The sequence below is a fragment of the Idiotropiscis lumnitzeri genome, chromosome 9 (genome assembly GCF_059441095.1).
Source record: "Idiotropiscis lumnitzeri isolate Australia: NSW breed Sydney's pygmy pipehorse chromosome 9, RoL_Ilum_1.0, whole genome shotgun sequence".
Taxonomy (NCBI): Eukaryota; Metazoa; Chordata; class Actinopteri; order Syngnathiformes; family Syngnathidae; genus Idiotropiscis; species Idiotropiscis lumnitzeri.
In genome coordinates this window covers 12832270-12852309 of record NC_142399.1, presented here as the reverse complement: position 1 = coordinate 12852309, position 20040 = coordinate 12832270, and the positions used below count along the sequence as shown (strand labels likewise).

General features: G+C 43.2%; 1 protein-coding gene across 1 annotated transcript in view; it reads right to left on the bottom strand.

The window, feature by feature from the left end:
* Positions 1-7217: 7217 nt before the first annotated feature.
* The window catches only part of epas1b (endothelial PAS domain protein 1b), a 29955-nt gene continuing 17132 nt past the window's right edge, over positions 7218-20040 (bottom strand). The window contains exons 7-16 of the mRNA XM_088304786.1: positions 18694-18800; positions 17953-18100; positions 17203-17381; positions 16644-16867; positions 16442-16552; positions 14734-15269; positions 14358-14436; positions 13480-13555; positions 13311-13391; positions 7218-12803 (exon numbers count right to left, since the gene is read on the bottom strand). Of these exons, the coding sequence (XP_088160912.1) occupies positions 12652-12803; positions 13311-13391; positions 13480-13555; positions 14358-14436; positions 14734-15269; positions 16442-16552; positions 16644-16867; positions 17203-17381; positions 17953-18100; positions 18694-18800 (1693 nt within the window). The 3' untranslated portion in view covers positions 7218-12651. The remainder of the gene's footprint in view (positions 12804-13310; positions 13392-13479; positions 13556-14357; positions 14437-14733; positions 15270-16441; positions 16553-16643; positions 16868-17202; positions 17382-17952; positions 18101-18693; positions 18801-20040) is intronic.

Sequence of the window (20040 nt, the reverse complement as noted above, 5' to 3'; positions counted from 1 at the left end):
GTATAATGACAGTAAAGGGCATTCTAATTCAGATTCTATCTCAGCTCGCTATATGTCGGTGATATCACCCTCTCCCGTTGAGCAAAATCAACTTCTGTTGTAGACATCACGTGACCAAAACCAGAAAACAGATTGGCAGATGCAGCAAGAACTAGCATGTTTGGTTGATCACATGATGGTTGGAAAGCAATCCCACAAAAATTTTCTTCAGTCATCCCCTTGCCAGTTTTTTGGGTTTGGTTCATGGACTTCTACATGACAGGACTAATAAAGCTGTTTACTCACCATCGGGAGGAGTTGAAGTCACCGGTGGCCATCTTACGTTGCCATTCGCAAAGCCTGCCTATCTCGAATACAAAATTTTTTTTCGCTGTGGTGTTTTCACGTTATTTTCGGCCTCAGCGAAAACGCCACCTACATGCTGCCTACAGATGCATGTTTCATCGGCAATTTTCAATTCTCTCGCATCATGTTGCCAGAACTATGAACAAGGAAATGAAAGAAAAGTCCATCGGGAAAAGCTGGCTGCCAAATGTAAAGCTAACCTCTGGAGGGCCCATTTCATGAGTAATATGCTCTGATTGGGCAATGCAAAGAGTGATCTTGGTTCTTTGCGATGCTGTCCTACGGAGCTCGTAGCCTAAAACACGCAGCCGTAGCAGTGTTTGCAGTGAAAACGAAATACAAACCGTCAGTAACTGGAGCGTCATAAGATGGCTGCCCTCTGGCTTCAGCCATGCGATACCAATTGATATTCTTGTCATATAGAAGTCGGTGCTTTGGTTCCGTGACTCTCTTTTGATATGAAAATGGCCCCATGTTGATGTCTGGTCGCTTGTAATCATATATGCAGCTGTTCCTTGCTCCAAGGCCAATTGCTCCCAAGGAGTAAAGAGAAACCTTGAACCTTGAGCATAAAAACAATGGCGAGTGTTTATATGACTCAAGTGGTGAGGAACGTTTTGGAAATTTTTAGGCTGGGTTGATGTCGGAGTTAGGTGCGTCTTCACACATGCCGGCAGTCCCCACATGAGCGGACCGGACGTTCCATTCTAAAGCTTCTTCCGACTAGTCGCAGGGTCGCAATGCTTATGGGAACAGCTGCGCACAGAAATAGACTCTTTACGGCTCACATGTACACAGTGACAACAGCCGTCCTGCGCTTGAAACGTCACCTTGCGCACCTCCGGCCAGGTGGCGCAAAATTTGACTTTGACATTGTCAATCGCCACAATGCTGGCACAGGTCCAGACATGCGCATTGGAAAGCCAATAGCATCCTACGTACGGAGTCATGCTAAAACAAAGTGATTCTTTGTTTCTATTTTATTCTTGCGCTTTTCTTTCCAGTATGGTTTTATTTTTGCTGTATTATTTGGACAAAGGTCTTTCGGCGACTCTTCCAGTCTCATCTGATTCCTCTCGAAGTTCAGAGACCATGACCAGTCAATCAATTCATCTTGGTCTCATGATGACCAAATGAGAACTGTGTGTAGTTTAGGTTCTGGAAATTTGACTATAAAGCCCAATATTCCTAAATGTTAATGAGTATTACCACCAAGCGCCTAAACTCAACCAATCCGGTAGGGCTGTTCGATAAAGCGATTTTGAACCGCAACCGAATTTTATGGATAAAATTTATTTTTGGTGGATCTAAGGCACCATAGTTAATAATTCGGACAAAAGTAGGTCTTTAGTGTGGAAATGGTATGGCTTCAGCGAGATGGACACGGACCAAAACAATCCCCGGTGCAAAGTGTGTCACAGTGAAAGATTCAAACACAAGCAACTTGTTTTTACAGACTGACTGACTACCTTCTCTCAAAGTCAAGTCGAGTCAAGTCACATGACTTCAGTTCAGTTACTCAACTGTAGATCTCCAGAAAACATCTTTTGCTAATTGGATATAGCCTACCACCGCTCGTTAGAATTAATTATAATCCTAAACAGGTGCTTTCGCCAGAGTAACACTGTCGTCAAAAACCTGCGATTTGCTGACAACCGGTCCAGGGTGTGCCCCGCCTACTGCTCGAGAATAGCCGGGATGGGATCCAGCACGCCCGCGACCCTCTTGAGGAGAAGCGGCTCAGATAATGGATGGATGAAGAAAAAAGCACATTCTTAGCACATCTACGGGAAGCCTCACTGAACATCACATTGGTTCATGCAAAAATTGGGAATGCTATTTTCAACTCTTTCGGCAATGAAGATACTAGTTTGGCCCACTTAAGAGGTGAATGTGAAAATCATATTTATGTTCTATAGTCCATTAATGCACAATATTTCCATCACATTTACTCTCTATGCCTCTATAATGTACCATATTTACCACACATTTAAGAGATGTACCTGTAACGTTGCATTTTTCCGTTCCTGCACTACTGTATCATATTCAGTAATGAGACACCCTCCTGACCAACAGGGAGCAGCAAATGACCACAAATTAAGCTAAGTCTCTGAATGGGAACCAAACTCCAAATTGAGGTTGCCCTTCTCTTCTCGTGCACTGCTTGGGTGAAAACAACCCAATGAGACGAGCAGTCAACCCAGAGCCAATGAGCGCATGCCTCACCTGAGCACGGTGGCCTCAAGCTTGGCGGTGTACAGGAACATGGTCAATAAGGAGGCTCCCGAAAGCCCCTTTTTACTAAATGGTCACCGCAGAATGTACATGCCACTCATCTACTAAGGCAACAACATGATTGATTGTTGTTTTTTAATTTAGGTCTATGGAAAAACTCCCCACAGTCCAGAAATAACCCACTAGGCTGCCTGGCTCAAAGCTATTACGTAATATTACAAGATCATGCAGATATCTCCAACACATGTATCATATTTAATGCCAGTCGTACGTACCGTGCACAAATTCTAGTCTAGTGCCACATTATATGTACAGCTCACATACCGGCTCTCTACCCTACCATATTAATGTATAAGTTAATGTACCACATTTACACAACCCTGAGTATGACACACCATTTTATAGATAGAGACCTGCTAATGTCCCATGTCTCATTCCTTTTAATGTTACATACATTATTCGGCCGCTTGTTGCCTGCTGAACACCAGGTGAGGACGACAGGCCAGCGGGGCCGTGACCACCGCCAACAGAGGTCACCAGTCGTCGATGAGGAAGGCCAAGGCCAGCAGCATGTTGCCTAGCGACCACGACAGGCTGCAATTGCGCACATGGACGCCCTGTGAGACGTCGTCGATGGCACCCACTCGATGAGAGTAAAAAAAAAAAAAAACGAACCAGAAAAATAGGCATTATATTAAGAAATCAAACGTGTATTATTTTTCTCTAGAAAAAAAATTTTGACCAAAATTGCGAACATATGAGATTAAACTTTTTTTTACCAATAAAATTCATAAAATTGCAAAAAAAAAAAAAAAAGAAACCTCAATATGCAGTACGTCAGCATGCAATATAGTGCCCCCTGGTGGTCATCACACCCACAACAAACTTAGAAGACAGGAGCAATTTGAGTTAAGAGCGTGCCGTGATCAAAATTATCACAGTATCAAGATTCCAACTCTAAAATTTTTTAGATATATTTGAGTCAATAAAAACATTTTTTTTCCTTAAAAGCAATGTTTTTTTTAAACTATTGAGTATTTGTTACATTAAGAAACCATGTTACCTTTATTCTCAAATTTCCCCATTGTGGGACTAATAAAGGACATCTTTATCTTTATCTTTAAATAAGTAAATTCATGCTGGTATTGTTCTTTTGTATTAATTCTTCTTAGTAAGTCATAGCGTCTCATCACCGGAGAGCTATTTTAAGAACAGACTACTACTCATTTTGTACGTGCTTTTTTTTCTCTTTTGTTTTTAAGTATAACGAACAGATCAAAAAGACCTCCGTCTCTTTTGTCTTGCCCTCCTTTCTCCGCCGTTCGTAACTGCCCAGCCCTCCTCTCTCTGCTCACAGAGAAGAGAAAGTTAATTGGAGGCAATTACCTTCAAAGAGGCGGCACTTTTACTCAGCTCTGCAAGCAGCCAATCATATTGCGTTCTGCTTACGGGTCCCCTCACCAAAGAAAAGTTTTAATTTGTGTTCTAATTTTCCAATAATTTATATTACATCATATGGAAAGCGCTTTGTTGCAGCTCCAGCTGTTGTGAAATGCGCTATATAAAAAAAGTTGTATCGTATTGTATGACAGGCGACAGCCAGCTTTTGCGCTTGTTTAAACTGTAACTTTTTAAAACCACCTCAAACTCTTTGGCTTATGCCTACTTTCAAATGATCTTTTTTTTTAAACAGTAGAAATACCAACAATATATTTTCTTTCGGAAAGTGTATGCAAAATCATGGCCTTCAAATGTTTAATAGAGAAATACACGCGCATGCACACGCACGAGATTCTCACGAGAAAGCCGATGTGGGGCCTCCCCGGAAGCTGGGCCGCCTACTGTGTTTGTCTCCAAAACACGCCGATGGGGGAGCATGCGTCACCCCCCCCACCTCCCTGGCGTCCGCACAGGAAGTGCTCGCTGTGACCACCCGACATTGACGAAAAGGCCGACAGGTCACGGAGTCCTTCAGGAAAATTGCCATAACAACCAACAGGTGGTCAAAAAGTACAGCAATGAAAGATTGGATTGTTGCTCGTCAACATGAATTGAGGGATGAATTTGCGTTGTTCATTTCGCTTTCAGGTTAATTCTGACTCAGAAGCCATCTACAGTCAAACGACACAAATGTTGAACTTGAATAAAAACAAAATATAAAAATTGGCAAATCATATTCAAACTATGTTTCATGGATTACACTTCAAAGACAATATATTTATTGTTCAGATTGATAAATTATAGCAAATGATTATTAACTTTGAATTTTATGGCGGTAACAGGATCCCAAAAAGCTGCGACTGGTTTCTTGTTTCCAATTCTATGTTGAAGCATCTAAACTTACATAAACGTTTGGGAAATGAGGACACAAATGTTGGTGGGATTCGTTCCCATTCTTGCCTGCAGCTGCTCTACGGTCCGAGGTCTTCAAGCAGGTTTTTGACGATCAAATTCTAAGTTCATGATTATTTGCGTAAAACAACAAACAACAAAAAATAACCTTGATGACTTTGAACATTTGCTTGTCTTTGTATTTAATGAAAAGCAATTCATTGTATTCTGTTTTTATTTGTTTAGCACAATGTTCATTGTGCAACGTAATTGGAATTAGCGATGCAGTTTTGAAATATTTTCTAATATGATATTAATAGTTTGTCCAACTACTATTTACGTTACTGTACTAACGTTAAGAGATGATGATCGCAATTTCTCATTTGGGTGCAGATTTTAGCAAGCATCACGAAGCTGACCTACGTCATTTGCTTTTGCTGGCCACATAAAATGACATGGCGGGCCAGACATGGCCCACGGGCTGCCAGTTTGACACCTGTGTTTTAGCCAACATGATTCTCAAATCAGTTGACTCACAAGAAGCCTGACTCGACATACGCAGGCGGTTCATCAAAGCGTAAAGATGGAAGTCGCATATGATGAAATCATCTTTTTGAGACGCTGTGTTATGAAATCCAGCAAGCACGTCTTGCATCGCAAATTAAATCACGTCCTTGTTGTACCCACAAGAAGCATGTGTGTTGCCTTGCCAAAACGAGCCGCTTCTACTTCCTTAAGATGAACGTCATTTGACATGCAGAAGAGGTCAAAGGTGAAGCATGCTGGAGTAACTCAGGCTTGCGTAAGACGCTGTCTGCTGGAGCCCAACAATGGCTGCAAAGACAATTCCGGGGCTCCGTTTGCGCCAAACATCGCATTTTTTGCCACTTCCTGCGTTCGGACAAAGGAGACCCAAGTAGACAATGGCTGCATGTGGACATTCGGGATGTGATGTAACGTGTTGCCGGGAGGCACGCACGCATCGCATCGGACATACGGCTGCGGCATTGAACATGAAATATGTTGTTTGTGTGCTCAGGAACAGGAAGGACTTGTGAGAGTTCAAAGGTCGCCAAACACGAACGCGAATCGCCTTCCAGCTGCGTAACGTGCTGATCCCGGGAGAGCGAAAAACGCACAACGCTGGACGCAGCGACGGAAAATCATCTTCATTGCCGGAACAAAACGTCCAAGAGGGATTGACGTCAAATCAGACGATAAATGGAGTCAAATCTTTTTTCTCCGTCTTGCGTCTGCTTCAAAACAAACGTGGAGAGCCTCAGTCATGGGAATAAGACTCGTCTGGCGTTTGTGCATGCGTGTTGGTACTCCATCCCAGTGCGGGCGCGAGAATCTCCAGATCAGAGCACAACACAAACAAACGTGACCTGAGCAAATATTTGGAGGCCAGTTTGTAGCCCCCTCCAAAAGTAATGGAACAGCAAACTCAACTTCTTTGTTTTTCTTGCAGACCGAGGACATTTTTCTTTCATATCAAAAGATGTGCATAAGAGAATTTATTTTCTTTCATGTCCTTGACGTCGCCATGTGTTCCGACGCCGCAGGACAGAGCACTTTTTGCTTGACGACACCCGTTTTTTAAGTGAGCAAAGGTACTGGAACACGTTCCTGATGCGTTTCGAGTTGCTCAGCTGTTGCCTTTTCGATTGATTGCTTAAACAATACATAGAGCTTGTTTTCGTCTTTGGGTTTCACCGGTGAAAACTGCATTTGCTGTTAAGCAAACACAGAGAGCAGAGAGTGGAGAAAAAGAAACCACTTTGAAGCTGAGAGAAGAGAGAAATCAATCAGGGCTACATCATGCAACGAGACAATGTCACAAAACACACTGCCATCACAACAATGGACTTCATCGGAGGGAAAAGTGGAAGGTTACCAGACCTGAACCAGACAGCACGTGCGATTCACCTCCAGCAGAGAAACACCCACCACTGAAACAAACAAGACATGCGAGAGGCTGCAGTAAAGGCCTACAAAAGCATTTGAAATAAATAAATTGCACTTCTTGCAAGATCTGAATTGGATTGGCCACTGAACGTTCAATGTGATTCGCTTGAAGCCCGTTAAATAATGTCAGTCCCAAGTTGCGATTGTCAAAATTAAATGTCTTCAGTAAAATAGCAAAGCAAAGCCGTTCCAAGACTTTTGGAGGGGGGGGGGGTGTATATTGCATTTTTAAAGGAACAAAACAAAACTACAATCTACGATCAAACCAGCTACGGCTGGATCAGCCAACAAGACAAATGTATCAGTACCATTGATGCAGAAAATGACAATACATGCAGTCAGGTCAATAATATGCTTTAATAACAAGATATCAGTGCAGAAAAGAAAAAAAAGTTTTGCATGGGTTCAATTCTACATAATAACAATGGTAATAGATGTATAATATTATAAGATCAGTTGTCGTAGCATAATACAAAAGCTGAATGGGCTCAGTGAACTAAATAATATAAGAAGTTCAACGTATATCCCAGAGTGAAAAAGGAAAACCCTGTTTGTCGACACAAAACACACAACATGCTGATATTGTCTCTCCAAGTTGCCCAAATATTACGGAACGTTCTGCCTCGGAATGGGAATGGAACAGTGTCGGGGGAACTTCAAGGACCACCAACACCGGTGACCAGATTTCTGGTGTCAAACGAGATCCCTTACGATGTTAGCATCACTTCCGCTAGCCTTGGCGTGCCAAAAGTCCCTCTCGGGACCAACAAGGAGAAACTTTTCCAAGCAGCCAGTGGAACCGCAGCCAACATTGTAATGACACCACGTCCTATAATACGGCCACTTCCGTTCACCAACTTTTCCCACATACGTTTACACAGTTTGGCTAACGCTAGCTAGCGCTATATCATATAATTCAATCGGCAAACATATTGTTTGCAAAATTTTGGAACGGGGGAAAAAAAATCCCCTATTGACCATTTGGTGCGCTTTGACTTCAATGATATCAAGTTCCACTTCACTTGGACTGACGGACTGTCAGGCCTGTGATTGGCTAAAAAAAAAAAATCACAACCTTAAAACAACAAAAAGCCTGAGCCTCCGTCACCAGGTGGTTCTAGTGGGGGCTACAAGGGTTCTAAAGTGGGCTCAAAGTGAGTCTTTTAGATTCTACTGAGGCCTACAATGGCCGAACTGGGGTCAAGGTGGCTTTTGGAGACTTCATGGGTCTGGAATATGTGGGGTCAATGTGGGAACTAGAAAGAATAGAGTACTGAGTAATAAAGCAGTTGTGCGTTCAAGGTTCAGGTATCTCACGGGGTCAGTATTTGGCTCCGAGGCGGGTTCTAGACAACGCAATATAGGTTTTACTAGAGTCAGAAGTGATTCTAACATGTACCTCAAAGGTTCTAATCGGGTTCAATACCAGACATTTGGGATGAAGTTGGTTCTTGCAGCAGTTGTCTGGTTGGTGTGGAATTCACATGGAGCCAGCACACTGGGTTCTTTTGGCGCTATGCAGGTTCTACAGGGGAGTTATTTTGATTTTAATGGGTGTAAATGGTTCTACTGGAATCTGCTGAAGTGGGGGGTACTAAGTGAGGTCTGAGTCTCTTGGTTACTATGCGGGTTCTACAAAAGGACAACGAGGGATTTACTGGAATCAAAACTACGTAGCTGTCATACCTCAAAGATTTTAAAGGGGTTCGAGTCTATCTTTTTGGAACAGCTTGGATTTTAGTTGTGACTGTCTTTGTGTTTGTAGGGCCACTGTCGGTTCTAGAGAGTTGGACTTTGAGAGTCCCGGTGAAGTATACGCGTTGCAGTGAGGTTGACGTGGGCCTTTTGTGACTTTGTGGGTTCTTGTGTTGACTCTGTGGGTTTTAGTTGGGTCAAAATTGGTTTTAAAGGGGTCTTAGTGGGCTCTAGTATGTCATAATTGGCTCCAGTCCAATAAGGTTTTTGAGACCATATGGGGTTGTACATGTAACTGTGAGTTGTAGAGAGATCAGCATTGGTTTGATCCGTGACCTCATGGGGTCAAAGTGAGCATTTTGAGACTGTGCTTTCTCTGATGACTCTGTGGGTTTGAGTGGAGTGTTGGAGTCCAAACAAGCTTTTATAACTTTGTGTAGTGACTGTTTGGGTTTTAGTTGAGTCCAAGTGGGTTCTAGAGAAAACCGTGTGGATTCGACAGGGTATCACATGTGATGTCATGGAGTCCGAAGGTGGGTTTTTTAGACCGTATGTTTCAAGGACACTTTGTGGGTTGTCTTTGGGTCAAACAGTGGCGTCTTGGGCTCAAAGTGAATCTTTTGTGTTTCCAGATGACTATTTTCAGTTCAACCGTAAACAGAACTGGTACTGATTGAGGGACCTCACTGGTTGTTGTTGAAGGTTCGATATGGTTGTTTCGACTATGCGTCGCCATTTTGCTAGAGGGGGACCAAGTCTTATATGTATGGGGATGATTTTATTTTATCAGCAGCTGATGTGGCTATTGTGGTTTTGTGGGTTCTACAAGGATTCTGGAGGTGTTACAATCAGGTTCTAATGTAGTCTGCAGTGGAGTCAGATTGTCATATAAGTTTAGAGTGGGGATCCGGTGGTTCAAGTGGGTAGCACAAAGTTAAGAACTGGACAAGACTAAGGCACATTTTGAGGGGAACAAAATGAAGCTTACGGAAAATATCAGCATGATGTGATGCAAAGAGCAATAAATGCCTTTGGAACTAACAAATACAAATGCAAATTGAATGCTGCGTGTCGGTTAGATGCAGATGTAGACGTAGATGTAAGCGCTCCTGCCTGCCTCACACTCTCGAAGGAACTCGAGCAACTCGCCAACCGATGGCTGCTGTACAATATTAAAAATGCTACATATTGGAAAAGTAACAACATTTCAGTTTTTTTCTACTTGAATGTTCTTAAAGCACAAACAAGAAGGAAGAAAGGGAAGGAAGAGGACAAGTACTGGCCAGCCAAGTGGAGCGCCTCAAAGCCGAGACGGCGAGGACCACGTACCGGGACACATCGACGCTACAAGGCCACCGTCAACATTCCAAATGCGCGACGTGCGCGCGTGCAAAGCTCTACGGGTGAAAAGTTGTCACCACAACACAACAATTAACTCCAAAAAAACAAAAAACAAACGAGAAGGACATGTGAAGCAAAAAGGATGACATCAGGCACATTAGTGACATCATTTGGCCAAATGTGTTTACATTGAAAGAGAAAAATAGTCGAAAGCTTTTGCTGCGATATACATAAATAGATTGCACATAAATAGAAAAGGTGACACGGGCAACTTTTGATTGACATGGTGGGGGAATAAAGGAAGAGGGTCTACTTTAAGGAAGAGCACATTACAACCCCCCCCCAACCCCACAAAAAAAACCAAACAAAAAAAAAGCAGAGGAACACCGAACGACCTCTTTCTCCAATGGTGCTGGTCGGGACCTTTTCCGTGATTGGCACAAAATCCACTCAATGACCCCCGCGCCCCTGACAACACTCTGACCAAGGAGGATTAGGGCCACATTGAACAGCAACGACTAACACTAAAGAATTATGAGGGGAAAAGTCTAAATATCACAATCATTAAGTTGAAAAAAAAAACTTTTATGAGTCTCAGGATGCAGAGAAAAAAAAAGACAAAATTCACAAATCTCTAAAATTAAGTCACAGAGTTGCAAGCAAAAATACAGAATTGAACAAGATCACAATCATACAATAATTTAGTCATTTTCAAAATTTGGACTCCTAGTCAAAATATCATCATGTTGGAATTAAAAAAAAAAAATTGTGAATGCAAAAAAAAAATAAAATAAAATAATTTATTGAGAATTGCACAAAGTTAAAGAGTTAACACAATAATAAAGTCAATATATATTATGACTACACTAATTTCATTTCATGAGGAAAAAAATGAACTAGTGGAATTTTCCAAGAGTAGTGTTGTAATATAATGAGCATTAAGTTGTATACCAAAAAATGCAAAAAAAAAGTGACATTGTTTAAAAAGTGGCAATTTTACAACAATAAAGTTGTAACTTGTCATACTAACTTTACAATATTTAAATTGCAATTAGGAGACAAATACCTCGTAATGTCCTTTTACGAGAGTGCAACGCGTAGTCATTTTACAAGAATAAGTATTCATTTGATAAGAAATTTGTACTGTTACGAGTTTAAAATATGTTGTCCAAGAGGAAAAAAAAACAACTTTTTAGAACAATACAATTCTAAAAAGAGGACAATCACAGAATGTCAATAAGGTGCTAATTTATATAGACAAAAAAATAATTACAATCATCAAATATTACAGTGCTATTTTTTTTAATTATAAACAAAGAAAACAGTCAGAATTGTATTCTTGGTAAAAATCCAAATGAGCTCTTTTAAAAATACATCAATTTTCACAAACAAATCAGACTTTGGATTTTTTCTTCTTCTCTGTAAGTAATTCTGCTTTCTAACTCAATTGTCCGATTCCTTTCAATGTGGCTGTAATCCTCCTGTGGCGATAAACGCCAGCCAAGCTTTCGCCTCCCTCATGACAACAAAAAAATTGCACTAACAAAAATGGTTTGAAAAGAACGCACCACCACACAGCAGCCAAAATTGCAACATAGTAAGATTGCTTGACGCTATTCAATCCTTTCATTTGGGTGGTTTTTCTTTTTTTGTTTTTGTTTTAATTATTCGTTTGTGGATTCTTTATCATAATGGTAGTAGTTCAATATATTTATAAAAAAAAAAAAAAATTCCCAGCAGATACCAGAGATGCCAAGTGACATCATAAGGGAATAAAACCCGCATTTTCAGAATGTTTATGAAAAATATTTCCACGTATGAAGTTTGGACATTATACTTTTACATTTGACAAATGTCATAAAAAAATTAAAAAACTACATAAGCTCTCTTTGGGATGCAAAATGGTCATAAAGTAGATGTGCAATAATTAATTCTCAAACTTTAGAGACGTTGTTGATTTCTGGAAACTTTTGGAAATATTATATGATTTCTGTCGTCCTCCAAGATGGAAGACAAGATTATATTGGTGTTTAATCAAAACATGACATGAGCAAACATTGGCTTAGATCAACATTTTTGCTGATTTTGTCATGAATGTTACAGACTTAACCAGCAACATATTCCCAATCAATTTTTGTTTGTGCATTTTTTGCACTCCCCATTTGAAATAATATCCTGATTTTTTTTGCAGGTTTTGAAAAAAGGGCTGCAAATGAAATTTTAAAAAAAAATTCCAATTCATTGACAATTTGGGGAAAAAAAAGCAATCGCCACATTCTTCAATGACTAAAATAATCTTTTGTTGCGGCCCGAGAATAAAACATGCTTTTTTTCCCCATTCAAAACGTTCCATATCTGGAGGTTGAGACCCCCAACATGTTTTGAGCATAAATAATTTTTGAGTTGGCATTGCCTGACAATTTTTTTTTGCATTGAAATGTTGGCTCAAGTTTTCATACAAAATGGTCCAAAAATGTTTGAGTAGAATTCTGTGTGCGCGTGCGTGCATGTGTGTGTGTGGCATTAACGTTAGCCTTGCATCTAATGTGGCGAGGGCGGCGTTTAAGTCCTGGAACGACGACGGAAAGGCTAAAGGCAAGTTTTTGTGCACGCGTGAACCGCGCTAAAACAACAATGTCCCACCCAACTAAATAAGGCCGACTGTGCTCCTAAGTTAGCTTAACATGGAGGCTACGGGCGGGCTCCAAGTGCGCGCGGAGGCCCGCTGGCCTTGTTCTAGGTGGCCTGGTCCAAGGCCCGCAGCAGGTCGCAGCCTTGGAGGAGGTGCAGGTTGCCCTGCAGCGGCACGTTGACCTCGCAGTCGTAGCGGGTCAACTCGGGCAGGAAGGTGCGCTCCACCAACGGGCCCAGCAAGCGACTGGCCACACCTGCAACAAACACATTGACAAGCCAAACATTTTGAGCTATATAGATTAAAAAAAAAGTTGTATCTAGAATTTATTTGGTTGAAAAGATAGAACAAACACGCATTGGTAATGTGGACATTTTTTTATTCTACCCAGCAGGTATTAATAATGCATTTCTAGCCAGGTAAGTTCCACTTTATCACTCTTTTCCAATATTTTTCTACAATATTACGTTTAAAAAGTATATTTATGTTGAAATTTTTGAAAAAAAAATTCTAATGAGCCATTTTAAAAAAAACCCATTGTATTAACATCTTTTTCAAATTTGATTAAGCTATGTTTTTTTTATTTACAATTTCATTTTGTACTTCTAATCAGAACAAGAAATGTATGTTTTATTTATAGTTCTCATCAGTATCTTAAACGAGTTCTGTAATGCAAATCTGCTATAATGATTTTAAAAAAATCTCTTGAAAAAAAAAAGTGCCGTTATCTTTTTGTGGCCTTGTGCACAAGCCACCAGCTCACCTGCCATGTTGCCACAATAGTCAGACTTCCTGTTTTGCTGCAGAGTGTTCAAACCCGGCAAAATCCTGGCCCGTTCGAGCTCTGCAGGACAAAACAGTGCATTTGCGCTTAGGGATGGGATGAGAATTGAAAGTTTTTTTTTAAATCACACAAGATGGCAGACTTGTACCAGGCACAGATCCCGCGCCACTTGCCATGTCGCCCCTCATCTTCTTCCAGATGCTTGCTGACGTCTTGACTTCACCCTGCTCAACACACACACGCACACACCAACGTACCCACACACACAAATGACAACAACCCATGCAGTGAAAATACTGTGGATCTCTAGTACATAGAATTTGGTTTTCGACAATCCTTTTCCAATCAGAATTTTGTCACGATAGAAAAAAAATGTCTGGGGTTGAAGTAACCGAGGTGGTTAAAAAAACTCTGCGATGGTAAAGCCCCGGGGGTGGATGAGATCCACCCGGAGTTTCTCAAGTCTCTGGAAGTTGTGGGGCTGTCATGGCTGCCACACCTCCACAACGGCGACAGTGCCTCTGGATTGGCTGACTGGGGTGGTGGTCCCCCCTCTTTAACAAGTGGGAATAGAGGACGCGTTCCAATTACAGAGGAATCACACTCCTCAGCCTCCCTGGTAAAGTTGATTCAGGGCTGCTGGAGAGGAAAATCGGTTGGGAAGTTGAATCTCAGATGCAGGAGGACCAGTGCGGTTATCGTCTGAGCCACGGAACAGTGGACCAGCTCTACACTCTCGGAGGGTACTCGAGGGTGCATGGGAGTTGGCCCGACCAGTCCACATGTGTTTTGTGGACTTGGAGAAGACGTTCAACCGTGACCCTCGGGGAGTTCTGTGAGGGGCACTTGGGGATTACACGGGACCGAGCCCCTGATACGGGCTGTTCAGTCCCTGTACCATCGATGCCAGAGTTTGTTCCGCATTGGCGGGAGTAAGTCGAATTTGCTTCCAATGAGGGTTGGATGCCACTATGGCTACCCTTTGTCACCGATTCTGTTCATCGTAACCCTTTCGAGGTAACTCACCGACATCTGACTGAAGGAGCGCTTGATATTGTTGGCTGGACTCAGGTCTCTGTAATTGTGGACCAACTCCTCAAAGCACCTAAACACACACCACACAGGCACACAAAGAAATAGAATTTCTCAACGATGAAGCTGAATGTCCTCTCTTTTCCCAGAAGAATCTGTTCAACTATTTAATGGAGGCCATCAAGAAACTTTTTCTGCCGAATGCATAAGGTCTAATCTATCCCAAATGGTGGCTTGCTTTTATGCTATTTTAGCCACACCGACGTCATGGGGGGGGGGGGGGGGGTAGGGACGGGGTGCGGCAACTTTGCCTCGCCGGTGTGACAATGTTTGAATCAAATCGAAAGATGGTTTGAACCTGCGTTGTCACCTTTCTTTGTGCATGATGTGCAGCAGGTTCTGAGGACAAAATGGCTGCCGCTCGGCCGCCGCCGCGCTCACAGGGTAAGCCTTGTTGGCCGCTTGTTGCCGGTACGTCAGCAGAGGGTCCGGGGGCCACTGCAGGTTCTGAATGCCCCCCATTGAAGACAGAGGGGTGCTGGCAGGGGCTTGGTAGGGCGGGTTCTGCACATGGCCCATCATGTATGCCCTCGCTCTCGGGTCCAGAGCCCCCTGGCCCGGGGCCCGCTCCTCACCCGGAGCCCAGGTGGGGGCCGGGGCAGCGGGTAGCGGACGGTAGCAGCCGTGCTGATGGGGGGCTGAGGAGAGGGGCTGGAAGAGGCTGGCGATGTTGCTGAAACTCTGCTGCTGGGAGGGAGGAAGAGCGCCGTTACCGGCGGCCCCGCCCCCCATGGCGGCCCCTTCCAGGGGCTCGGCGTCAGGGATGATGGGATTGAGCTGGAAGTCCTCTCCGTCCATGGGGATGTACGGCGCCAACGTCTCCAGGTCAAAGTCGCTCAGGTCCCGCTGAAAGAACACAAGGCAAACATGACCAAGTCAAAGAAATACAAAGCAATCTTGTGACATGAGAATAACATCAAAAGATTTTACAACCAGTGTTGTCACAGTTACCTTGACAAAGTAACTTAGTGAATTTGTACTTTCTTTAAAAAGTAACCTAGTTCTGATTACTTGATCTAAAAGTGATTTTCTGACATGGAAATGACACCACTTAATTGGAGGTTCACTTTTACCAGTCTGTGTTAATTTTCACATCTTTTGATTTTGACTTAAAAATGATGAGACTTTTACGGTTTTTAAATGTCATAAAATAAAGGCAGTCTTTTTTAATTGCCGCGTTTAACTTTAATGGCAAAACTCAGCTTTTACAATGCATTGTTAAAAATACAGCGATACATTTTGGGACCTTCTGCAGTCGCACAATCTGGTGGGTCCTTCTTGTTAAGCTAGAATGCATTCTGTGCTGTGATGCATTATTTTTACAACAACAATGGAGGCGGTTAAGACCAAGTGGCCAAAGGTGCGACTCTTTGAAATATTGACTTCCCTTCAAGTAGAAGAAAATATCTTCTTATTCTTAAAGTAACAGTGTTACAATTAGCTGGCTTGAAAAACTCAAGCGGCGGATATGTCGTTAGTTCAAAATGTGGCCATTTTGGAGTAAGACATCACTATTTGTTTTTGAAGCAAATTAATTTATTCCAATATAAAACAAAGACAATCTCAAATGCAATTTGAAGTAATAAGAAATATGGATTATTCAATGTTGTATTTTCAAATGACAATCTTAAATTTGGAAACGTGAAATTAAAATACATACATTTTACAGTTAATGAAAAAAAGTATTTCAAGAAAGTGATCACAATCACTGGCTTTAAACACGATATTTCAAGTTGAGTAAAAATGAATGGCTGATATTGTATGATATTCCCAGTTAATATTTTTGATTTGTTATCCAATCTGCAGGATGGAGGCCAAATCTAAACTTCCTCTAAATAATTGAACACCTCCTCTTCATGAAATGTGGCAACATGACAAGTAGTTGGGTGACAACACAAAATGTTTGATTAACAATCTAACTTGGGGGTAAAAGGTAGACGCGTTTTAAACTCGAAGTTCCGTACTTTTTGGAGGACACGTTCTCTTTTGTTACGTGCACCAGTGAGGACTACACCCACCTCAGTGTTTGCGGGACCGTCACCCTCGGTGTCCAGCGCAAAGAGCTTCTCCGTTAGCTCCACTTTCAGGTCTCCGTCGGTATTGCTATAGTAGTCGCCAGGGCTGCTGGGCTGAGGACCACCAAGGTAGAACCACACATTTGTTAACATGCGCCGCAGGGTTGCCTCCATGAGCATAGGGGGCGCTGTGCCCCGCTCTCACCGTGGAGCAGCTGCTCAGACTGGGTGTGGCGCTGCAGGGTGGCGGCTTCTGCTGGGCTGTGAATGTGGCGCCCTTGTTAGCTGCGTCGCAAGCCGGAGGAAGCGAGGTGCTCCCGAGGGTCTCGCCGACCCAGGACGGAGTCCCTGGCACGGGCAACGAGGCCGCGGGCTGCTGAGCGTACACCGCCGCTGGATGCTGGCATGGCTCCTCGAAATGAGGATGGCCTGTCAGAGGAAATCAGCAGTTGCCGTCAAATTTAGCACCTCTTCTTCAATGAAAAGCCAAATTGTACGAAGTTCTGTGGTGATACTTTTCAGATGCTATTCAATCTATTCTATGGCTTAAGGGAGGAGCCAAATAAAAATTTGAAAATTTAACACCTCGCCTTCATTAAGTGTGCTCACTAATATCCGGCAATATAGTTCATATTTTTGATTTGCTCTAACTTTTCAAGCTTTGATTAAATCGAACACCGCCCCCCTCATTAAACATCAGCACAAAGCCACTATTTGGTCGCGTGCTTTTACGCTGCTCAAGTTTAGTTAGCTCGAAGTCCGACCGAAATCGAGGCTGATGATGGTGTCTTCGGGCGTCGGCGCCAGCTGGACCAGGTCCTCGGGTTCCTCTTTGAGTTTGCAGAAGAGCCCCTCGCCGTCGCTCTCCCCGGCAAAGAGCCCGCCGTTGAACAGCAAGTCGGTTTGCTCCAGGGAGAAGAGGGTGCTCTTTTCCTCGATGTCACTGCGGGGTGAGCGAGAGTGCGACAGTGAGAGAGTGCGAGAAAGTTGGGAGAGAGAGAGAGAGAGAGAGAGAGAGAGAGAGAGAGAGAGAGAGTGCGAGAAAGTTGGAGAGAGAGAGAGAGAGAGAGTGCGAGAAAGAGAGTGCGAGAAAGAGAGAGAGAGAGAGACAGAGAGAGAGAGAGACAGAGAGAGAGAGAGACAGAGAGAGAGAGACAGAGAGAGAGAGAGACAGAGAGAGAGAGACAGAGAGAGAGACAGAGAGAGAGACAGAGAGAGAGAGAGAGAGAGAGAGGGTTGGAGTGAGAGAGAGAGTTGGAGAGAGAGAGAGTGCAAGAAGGTTGGAGAGAGAGAGAGAGAGAGAGAGACAGAGAGAGACAGAGAGAGACAGAGAGAGAGAGAGAGAGAGAGAGAGAGAGAGAGAGAGAGAGAGAGAGAGACAGGCTTCTCTAAGACGTCCACTAAAAAACAGTTGCCAGTGATTAGGAAGTAGGGAATGACTCATTCATCTCATTCCACACTCTCATTAACGAAATGAGTGATGTGGAGCAAAACCAGAGCGAGCGGTCATTTACCTCAGCACGTAGTTGACGCAGACGATGCACTGCGGCTGCGAGTTTCGGCCGTTGTAGATGACGGTGCCCTGCGTCTCAACCCACACAAAGCCGCCGCGCTTTGCCAGCATCCGGTACTGACCGCTCACCGCCTGCCCTTTGCTGCACACTGAGAATAAAATAAATGAATAAATAAACACATCAGACACTGAGCCCATTCACATGACAAATCACATTCGCTTTCGTAAAGTCATCCAAAGATGGTAACTGGGCGTCATATCGTGCGCCGTGAAAGGACCCGCAATGAGGCAGTCGTTACGATGTTACAAAGGTAGGTGTTGGGATGTTTTGCTGGTTTTACATCAGCAGTGGCGTTTTTGTGGTTCTTCTGGGATCATTCGAGGCAATTTATTTGTGACAGGTAAATCGCTGGTCAACCGTTTTTGTTTTATGAAGGTAATTTGGGGTGTGGCCCTGGTCTCCAGCTCTTTGGTGCGGTGGGAAAGGTCCACCCGCTGTCGAGGATGAACAGCACGTTCGAGGGTGATATTTCTTGCAGTTTTCAATTGTAAAAATAGCGATGATGGAGGGGGTGGAGTACGTTCCAACATTGCTTCCAAGCTAAGTTAGCATGCACTCGTCGGGAAACAGGAAACAGGATCCTCATGCAGCATAGGCCACTTAAAAGTGTGTGTGTGCGCATATGTGTCATGTGAGTGAATGTGTGCTAGCGTGTTGAGTTTGTGTGTGCGGGTATCTTACAGTTGTGGTGGCTCTTGGTGACGCTGTCGGAGTCCAGAGCGTGATAAAAATCATAAATTGAGCGACCCAGCAGATCATCCGGAGTGTAACCCACCAACTCTGTCACCCTGTGATGCGCATCACAGAAGAATGATGAGAAAGTAAAATTATTTATTGACAAAGAAACTAACTGCCGATTTGAAGTCAGTTGAGGAGGTCTATTTAGACAAAAGTAGATCTTGTGGCATATATAGTGAATTACAAAGCCCATTTAGGGGAGGCTAGACAAAACAGCAACATCGATATATGCCTCTCCCCAAATAAACACCTCTCTTTTACCACCAGGAAAGAAAATGTCTCTTGCTAACCGCAGCAAGAAAAAAAAAAAGGCAGCGAATTGAAGAGAAAGTGAAAGAATGCTGCAATGTCCACTTGAGAAATAATAAACACCTCCCCCCCAAACTTCACTTTTTGGAAGGAAAAAACGTGTAATAGTCATGCAGTCGTAAAAAAATTCTAGCAAATACAAACATTGACACCTCTTATAGGAAAAAACTCTTTACTCAAATAAACACCTCCTCTTCTTACCAGTCTCTCAAATGACTTGAGCTCTGTGACGAGAAGCAGATTTTGAATTGACAAATTGAACCGAGCTAAATCATCCCGCCTGACTGCCCACTATGCATTCAGCAAGTCTGCTGCCCCCTAGTGGCCACGGGTGCTGCCTTGCTCACCAATGACGCACAACTTTTTTCTCAGGATGCACTTTTCACCAAGTGAAACCTCCTTTGTGTGTGTGTGTGTGTGTGTGCGGGTGTGCGTGTGTGTGCGTGTGTGTCCTGTAACGACGCCAGCACCTTCAATAACCTCATTCACTTAATTGGATGCAGGATTTGGGCCACTATCAACACCCCAAAATTTCTCTGAAAAGAAAAATGGGGCCTTGTTTGTAGTGGAGTCACGCTAACACGCACGCACGCGCGCACATTCTCGTCAAGAAGAAACCTTTGTCCTGCATGAGCAACTTGAAAAGATTATAAGAATGCATGCACAAGCTTGTGTAACTCCAATCAGCGTGTGTGCGTGCGTAGAACTGTCTTCTTGTGCCAGCAAGAAGCAAAGAGAAAAAAAAAAAATCTAAACCAGCCACCAGGTAACACTGAAACACTGTTGCCGTGGTGACCTAACAATAAGGTTGATGGCAAAAATAAACGGGCCTTCCAAAATAAATGATAAGTTGTGTATGTTGCAGTTCGCTCTGCCCAATCTGCCTTGTTTTAAAATCCACTTTTTAACGTGTTGCTATGAATAGACACCTCCCTCAAACAAACACTAGACACTCACTTTACAATGCGGTCTACTTGCACA